General features: G+C 31.4%; 1 protein-coding gene across 3 annotated transcripts in view; it reads right to left on the bottom strand.

Moving 5' to 3' along the window:
* LOC135208417 (angiopoietin-1-like) overlaps positions 1–9,464 on the bottom strand; it is a 63,255-nt gene extending 53,791 nt beyond the window's left edge. For all 3 annotated transcript variants that reach the window (XM_064240562.1, XM_064240563.1, XM_064240564.1), the window contains exons 1-2: positions 9,076–9,464; positions 8,115–8,177 (exon numbers count right to left, since the gene is read on the bottom strand). In XM_064240562.1, the coding sequence (XP_064096632.1) occupies positions 8,115–8,177; positions 9,076–9,262 (250 nt within the window). In that variant the 5' untranslated portion in view covers positions 9,263–9,464. The remainder of the gene's footprint in view (positions 1–8,114; positions 8,178–9,075) is intronic.
* Positions 9,465–9,702: the final 238 nt, after the last annotated feature.

Here is a 9,702-nt window from a genome sequence, read left to right as displayed (position 1 = left end):
ACGTCTTCCACATCGTCCATGGTCTGGCACACCCTTCAGGAGGATCTACAGCCACCCTCCTGATGAAGCGCTTCATCTGGCATGGCATATCAAAAGACACAATGTTCTTCCTGCCAACTCTTAAAAATCCAGCATCACACAAATTCAGGTGTAGGCTCCTTTCATCAACCACAATGCCGTTTCACCCATGTGCACATCAACATTGTAGGACCCCTTCTGTGCTCCAAAGGGCAATATTACCTAATCGCAATGGTCAGCCACTCGACAAGATGGCCTGAAGCCACCCTAATGAAGGATGCATCAGAAACAGTATGTGCCAGTGCTCTCCTCTCAACTCAGTGTACCTGAACACATCACCTCCGACAGAGGCACTACTTTTATGTCGCAGCTCTAAACGAATCCAATGGCATGATTGAGAGATTCCATCACACCTTGAATGCAGCCCTCATGTCTCGTTGCAACTCGTTGACCTAGTACTCGCTGTTTCCATGGGTCCTCATCAACCTTTGGACCATGCCTAAAGAGGGCCTTGACCTACCAGCAGCTATGAAGGTGTATGATGAGCCGTTCATGATACCTGGGGAATTCTTTCCCAATAATAACACACCCATCATCAGACTCTGGACCATCACTGGAAAATTTCCCCCCTTTGTCGCCCATCCTACAACCCAAATGAGAAGAGTTTTATCCTAAAGGATCTACATAAGGCAAGACATATTCATTAGAACCGATGCTGTTCGTCCACCTTTGACCCACATTACCCTGGCCCCTACCTGGTCATCGAACCCAAGCAGAAAGCCTACCTCATCGACATCCATTACTCGATAGATTAGGTTGCCATCTACCACCCAAAACCAGCATACTTGCTCAACCACATTACTCCTCCAGTCCTGTTTTCAAGGGCAGCACGCCCTCTGCAACGCCCTCATCATCTCTTGGGGAGTAGGGAGGTTATTGTGCTATTACTTTAAAGGCATGCATTTCTCTTGCTATAAGCAGCAGTGCCCATCAATCGATTCAGTCAGTCGAGTGGCACCAACATAGAGGACCTATAGGAGCTATGAAGGCTAATATAAAATGATTGTACATTATTGGCCCGTTAGTTACTGTGCAAGTTTCTTGGCCAGCGATTGGCCAGCAATTCATATAAATACCGCTGTAGTTCATTAATAAAGTGCATTTTTGCCATCCAAAACCTGGTCTCACTTGTGAATAATGTAAATTAACGTGTACATAAATTAAGATTAAGGTAATTTTGTGTTTTGAACAGTCCTCCTCCTTGATTTGTCTCCCCTTTCGTCAGTCATTCCAGCCTAATTTCTTGTTTTTATTTTGAACTTGCTGGTCTCTAATTACGAGTCCATTACAATATATTATATATATATATATATATATATATATATATATATATATATATATATATATATATATATACCTTAGTGTAAGGAGTCAGGAGTAAATCCATATTAATAATCATCAATAAAGGGAAGAGGACACACACAGGCTGTCTTTATTGCCTACGTTTCGTAATTATCCAAGTAATTACATCATCAGGGCTGCTAAAATGAAAAATAAAATTCATAGTAGAACTGTAAAAACAAAACTAAAAATTTAAAATTCAGAAATGCAAAAGCTAAAAATTATTCTAACAACTTGTACGAAATATACACATTAAAATTAAAGGAATAAAATTTTTTAAAAAGGACATACATTAAAATGAAAGGTAAATGAACATAAAATAAAAATTGAAAGTAGCAGTGAACAGAGTTACAGACCAAGAGGTTAAGGACCGACCTAGAGGAATGACAGCATTAAACTAAACGTAAACATAAAAACATAAATAAAACACAAGTCAAGACAAATGCAGAGGGGAGAGGAGGACGTATGAGTGTTCAACGACGGAACAAGTTGTGTAATAAAGAGTGATTCCATAGTAACAAGGTCTTGAGGGTTGGCAGTATGGCCCAAAATGCAGAAGTCTGTATTATCGATATGTGTTTTGTAGATTTTGGAGTGAATCTCTTTATTAAACAACTTGTTCCGTAGTTGAACACTCATACGTCCTCCTCCAATCTGTGTTTGTCTTGACTTGTGTTGTTTATTTATGACTCCAGTTTCTGCAAAACACATATCGATAATACAGACTTCTGCATTTTGGGCCATACCGCCAACCCTCAAGACCTTGTTATTATGGAATCACTCTTTATTACACAACTTGTTCCGTCGTTGAACACTCATACGTCCTCCTCTCCCCTCTGTATTTGTCTTGACTTGTGTTGTTTATTTATGTTTTTATGTTTACGTTTAGTTTAACGCTGTCACTTTCCTACTATGAGATTCAGGGCCTCTGTAACAGGGTTTTTTCGCAATAACTTTTTATCTATGCATTTCATAAATATAACGCTTATTCAGAATACATATTATATCTACACATAAATTTTGACTGCATTCTGCATTACGTAGGTTGAATAAATTTGGTACTTATAATGTAAAAGTGACCTTTTTTGAAGACGGGCCAACTTACTCAGAGAAAAGGTTTCGAACGCACTCGTTACGTAACTTATGACAGCATTTCTTCCCTCTTTCTCGATGGATGATTGGCTATACGTAACGAAGGCTAAACCTCTGGCAACAATGACATACAAATTTAAATACAAGCAAAGCAGTACACCTTTATGAACTCTGGAACCTCTCTACTGATAATTGTCATAATGAACAAACCAACAAAATATGTTAATGAATACAAAAACACTTCGATTATTAGTCTAACTCCCATAATAGGTTTCCTAAGAAATTACAATCTACTTTATAGGCCACAATCAGATTGACAAGATGTAGGGAATAGTTGGTAATTTTCAAAAACATAGTAGACAAGCTTGATTTGATAACTACTATATCCAATGTCAAGCAATTTTTATTCATTGGTTATCTACCTATTTACTGAAAAAAAAAAAAAAAATAGCCGGTACCGTATATTGGCTTTAAACCTTCACCAATAATTATCGTCAGAATGATGACTTCATGAGGCTCCACCCACTTTCGCCTCGTTATAATTCAGGATAACTGAATGGCTACTCCATGGGCATTGTTGGATTAGAAAATTTAACTTCTGTCTATAAGAAGTGCTAAATGATCCTCAAGGATCCCAGCAGTTGGCCTAAACGTTTAATTCATGTATATTACTGCTATACTGTTGCGGCACTACTGCTACAGTAGTATTACTACGCTAGCACGATAACCCCCCCCCCCCCCCCCACATCTATGTATCGTTCCGCCATTCATAAAGTCTTTGGGTTTCAGAGCCAATGGAGTTTCTGTCTGGTGGATGGGCGGGGCAACATTTCGGCAAAAGGTGTGTTTACCTTGCTTACGTAATGAATATTTTTCGACTCTTGGCTCGTAATCATTGGCCATGGCGTCGGCTAGAGCATTTTTACTCTATAAAAATTAAAACTATCGGGTTTAGTTTATTGATAATGCTGACAAAATTTGTGTGTGGTTGTAAAATATACATATGTCAACTTTCAGCTACATCCGATGCTTTGACAAGGAGCAAAGTCCAAAAAACCGTGTTACAGAGACCCTGAATCTCATAGTAGGTCGGTTATTAACCTCTTGTTCTGTAACTCTGTTCACTGCTGCTTTCAATTTTTGTTTATTTTATGTCCATTTATCTTTCATATTAATAATTACGAAAAGTCGCAATAAAGACAGCCTGTACATGTGTGTCCACTTCCCTTTATTGATGATTAATGAATATATATATATAAATATATATATATATATATATATATATAATATATTATATATATTATAATAAATATATACATATATATATATAGTAAATGTATATATATCTATATATATTATATATAGCTATATAATATGTATATATCTATATGTATATATATATATATATATATATATATATATATATATTATATATATATATATATATATATATATATATATATATATATATATATATATACGCATAAGCTGCAAATGTCCTTGAATATCTAATTCCCTCTACCTTCGAATTAATTATATTTTCATGTGGTTAACCGAAGGGGAATTTTTAGTTGATAAGAAACTCGTCGGCTCATGGGCGCGATCCACGGAACCAAGAATTCAGGACGTACAGTGAAGCTCTTTTAACAACAAGGCTATCACGTGTGTGTGTGTGTGTGTGTGTGTATGTGTGTGTTATGGTTGACTATAACGGTAAATGGGGACAGTTGTACCCTCACCTGATGACGGTGTGCTTGACACCGAAATAAGTACTTAATAGGAGTTTGTGATTAAGATTAAAAGGAGATATCAGTGAGAGAAAAAGGGGAAATAAAATCTAGTATATATATATATATAGTGTGTATATATATATATATTATATATATATATATATATATATATGTATGTATTATATATATATATATATATATATATATATATATATATATATATATATATATATATATATATATATATATATATATATATATATATATATATATATATATATATATATATATATATATATATATATATATATATATATATATATATATATATATATATATATATATATATATATATTGTATGTGCGTGTATGTGCCACATATACTTTAAAATAAATTGAGCAACTACAGTCAAACCCGGTATACTTATGACTATATATATATATAATATAAATATATATATATTATATTATATATAATTATAATATATATATATATATATATATATATTCATATTATATATATACCAAAAGTTGCGAATATGTATTCATCAGTACGGTTACCGAAATTCAGACGATCAATAAGAGTTTATTAAGATACGTTTCGTTTTTAAATGCTGATGACAACATTCCACGGTTTTAAAAGAGATTTGTTTAAGCAATTATTGGAACTTTCTGTGGCAGATTCCGCTTTCGTTTTTAATGGTCTTCTGTACTCGCAGGTCGAGGGCATGCCAATTTGTTTATGGATTCCTTAGAGAAAAATATTTTAGCTGAATGTCCTAGTTCTTTTAAACCAACCTTTTACAAGAGATATGTAGATGATACTTTTATTTTACTTAGACATGCATGGCAGGGTGATGCTTTTTTGGAGTTCGTGAGTACCCAACAAAGTAACATGAACTTCACTATAGAAACTGGAGAAGATTTTCTTAGATATAAAGATTATCAGAGATAATAATAAGTTTAATACTTTTGTCTATAGGAAACACACCTTCACAGGAATGGGGAATAATTTTTATAATTCATGCTTCATTAATTTTAAATTAAATCCCATTTCCACTTTGTTTTTAGAGCACTTAGGTATGCTTCGGATTGTAAATCATTCCACTCTGAAATTGAATCTTTACAAGATTATTTGTTTTAACTAACTCGTACCCTACGGAGGTCTAAAAATGGTAAATGAATTACTTAACTTAAACTTTACGGAAAATACCCTTTCCTTTGATGTACCAAAACTACCCATATACGCCACTATTCCATATTTTTTTTTTCAAAAATTAATTAGGATACCGTATCAAGAAAATTATTGAAAGAGAGTCCGGAAGTCTTAAAGTTAATTGAATACCTATTAATCCTCTCAAAATAGGCTCACTCATTAGTCAAAAAGAGAATTTGCAAACGTTTATGCGATCCAATATTATATAGAAGTTTACTTGCCCGGGGTGTAAGAAAAAACATTTTTCAATAATTGACAATACCCAGCACAGCCAATATATAACGACACAAGTCTTTACATATGAAGCACTTCGTTCCTTCCCTCAATTCTAGTCAATACTCTACTTAACTTTTCATGGCTTAGTCGAGGTCTGGGCAAACGAAGGTCCTACAGCCATTCCTTTCTTATCCTTCGCTTTGTAAAGGTTAATATTACTGTTTAATCCTAAATTTCGTTAATTTTAATGTTATTTTTGTAAATAATTTTAGTTTTTTTACTTAATAACAACTAGTTTTTATGAATAACTTTCGTTTTTTATGTATTCCTTTTTAAATTAGAAAGTAAACTTTAAGTTCATATTTCTTAAATGTGAATTATTTGTATATTACAGACTGATGATGTATCGGGATGGCACGAAACGTATCTTAATAACTTCTTATTGATCTTCTGAGTTTCGGTAACCCTACTGATAACTATATATATGTATATATATATATATATATTTAAAAAATCACAGTAGATGCACGTGACTTCATAAATAAGCGAATACCACTTGTTTGTACCTAAGGCCTTCCTCTCCAATTGTACTTTAGTAGCTCCTTGACGATGTCTGAATAAAGACGAAAGCGCTTGGATTTCTGACTATCATTTTCCCGTGGTATCATCGTATGCTTATATATATATATATATATATATATATATATATATATATATATATATATAATATATATATACATATATATATGTATATATATATATATATATATATATATATATATATATATAATACATATATATATATCATATATATATATATATATATATATATATATATATATATAATATATATATATATATATAAGCGAATACCACGGGAAAATGATAGTCAGAAATCCAAGCGCTTTCGTCTTTATTCAGACATCGTCAAGGAGCTACTAAAGTACAATTGGAGAGGAAGGCCTTAGGTACAAACAAGTGGTATTCGCTTATTTATGAAGTCACGTGCATCTACTGTGATTTTTTAAATATATTATATATATATATATATAACATATATATAGTTATCAGTAGGGTTACCGAAACTCAAAGATCAGTAAGAAGTATTATATAGTATAATGTGATATATATATATATATCATATTATCTCTATTATAACTTAAGAATACCTATATATTATCCATATTATATATATTATATTAATACTGATATAATATATATAATATAATTTTGTAAGTCTATAAATATACCTGACATACCATATATATTATATATATATTATTATATCTAGCTAATATATATATATATAATATATGTTATATATACATATATATATATATCCATTATATGATATAATATATATCCTATATATATATTAGATAATATATATATATAGATATATATATTTTATATATTATATATATATATGTAATATTTATATATATTATAGATATATATTTTTATATATACATATAGTATATAATATATATAATAACTACTCTATGATAATATAATAATTAATATTATATATTATATTATATATATTATATATATATAAGTAATATAGAAATATATTATATTAAGTAATAATATTATTAATATGGTATAATACATTATATGATATAAGTACTTAGGTATGGACAACAGAACTCGGCTATTTTCAACCATATAAATGACATAACCATAGAATAAACTGGAATTTGTCACGTGTAATTTATAGCAGCAACTGCCGGTACAAGAGTCAAATGATGGAATCGGCCTCCTAATAAAAGAGAAGCAGGTAATGAACATCTCAAAAGGGCATGGATTTCGGATGTCGTCGACGAAGTGTTTATTCAACAACGCTTAAGAAGATTAAAGGAAGATTATCAGCGGGGGTGACCTAAATTGGCTTACTTGTGGACGGATCTCTTGGTATAATACCACCTTTTCTGTAAACTTTTCTCATTCATATACCTGAAGAGAGAGACAGCAGTCTCTGAAATATAGTACTTTCCTCTCTATATGTTTTTTATGGGCTCCTTTTATTAGATGGAATTCTGTTGTTACAGAACATTTTTACCAGTCATATATATCATAAATATAGATATATATATATATATATATATATATATATATATATATATATATATATATATATATGTATATATATATGTGTGTGTGTATATATATATATATATTATATATATATATATATATATATATATATATATATAATATATATATATATATATATATATATATATAGATATATATATATATATATATATATATATATATATATATATATATATATATATCTGTGTGTGTGCACGCGCTCGCACATATCCGTATGGCAAATGTAATTGTATCAATTTAAGACGCCTGTAAAGGTATTAAGATGACGCAGATATAACTTTCAAAGTTTGCAGTTGGATCTCTCTAAGTAACAAAAATACTAACCTTGCAACACTTGTTCTCTCTCTGCCTCCGGGAGATTGCACAAAGTCGTCAGGTTATGTAAATCTGAAAATATTATATCAAGTATTAGTTGGAACAAGGCGTGACCCGACCTCCAGCTTATTCGGGACGCGTTTAAAATTTTCCCCTCACGCATAAGTTGTAAGCATTATATTTCTAACTTTTAAATGTAAATTATAACATGCTATAATCATGATCAAATAGAGCCTTGTTTCACCTAAGAAAATTATATATATTTTATTAGAAATAATTTTCATGTACTGCAGAACATTCACATTGTTTTTTTTTTTTTTTTTTTTCACGTTTTCATTCTAAAATAAATCATAAATATCCTATCCTAAAATTCCTATATCTGTAACTCAACACGAAACACCTATTACAGACCTTTTTAGGCTCATTCATAGACATATCCTACCTCCCCTAACAACAACAAAGTAATTTGTAGGCTTAATCCCCGAGTAAACGAAAATAATAAAGGATACTCGATAAATTGATATGCTAATGTACTGTATATAGTTAATGGTTTGTACAACAGAATTCTATAAATAAAAAACACTAGTTTCTAGTCATGAAAAACAAAGTATCCTTCAAGCTGAGATTTACAAAACTTATAATATGTAAGTGTTTGAGACAACTATTAATATATACGTATACACACACAAATATATATATATATAATGTGTGTGTATGTGAAGGTGTGTGAGAGTATGGGTGCTATTAAAGATTATTAAAAACAATTTTTCAGGACACTTCCAACAATATTTGTTGGTTTTAGTACAATAGGATTACCACAACAATATTTTGAAAAGTAATGAGTATATTTTTATAAGATATGCACATGGTGTTGTATGCATTTATGTATGTACGTAAGTTCGTATGCATATGAGAGAGAGAGAGAGAGAAGAGAGAGAGAGAGAGAGAGAGAGAGGTTGCAAATACTGACCCTTTGAAATTTCATCAAATTCTAGTTCAGCGAACATCAATCTAGCCATCAGAGCTGGATCTTCATCGCCAACAAAACACTCGCTCCAGTGCTGTGATGCCTTCGAAGGCGCAAAAAATTCAATCATGGTCATCGTAAGGAGAAGGATCCTTCGAAACCTTCCCATGTCTCTGTGGAATGGAATCATCGTACAAATCTTTTGTTCTTCCGAAATAATCGAAACACAAATCCTAGAGAAATATTTTCTGAGTTGATGTCATTAAAGGACTAGTCCTGCTGATTGGATTTTAAATGGCAAGAGCTTGCCCGATTTCACGATACAGTAACGATAAGATTACACTAAATATCGTGGCATTGGTACTGTTGCACTATCAGATTCTCTAGGAAGACTAGAATTATCAGTGGAATGTGAATATCACGCTACTGACATTCGGACGACCATGTCTTGGTTGACAGTTAGTTTAATTTGAATTTTTTTTTTCTTTTTTTGCGGTCATTGTAAGGTCAAGAATTCTCGATGCTTATCCTTCATCAACGTCAAAAATGTTACGAAGGATCCTCAGACATTTCCATTCTTTTACAGTTTTACCCCAACAGAGATAAAGACATTTAAAATCAAATGTCGCG

The sequence above is a fragment of the Macrobrachium nipponense genome, chromosome 35 (genome assembly GCF_015104395.2).
Source record: "Macrobrachium nipponense isolate FS-2020 chromosome 35, ASM1510439v2, whole genome shotgun sequence".
NCBI lineage: Eukaryota > Metazoa > Arthropoda > Malacostraca > Decapoda > Palaemonidae > Macrobrachium > Macrobrachium nipponense.
The sequence above is the reverse complement of the archived record's forward strand: the minus strand, read 5'-3'. Positions and strand labels throughout refer to the sequence as shown.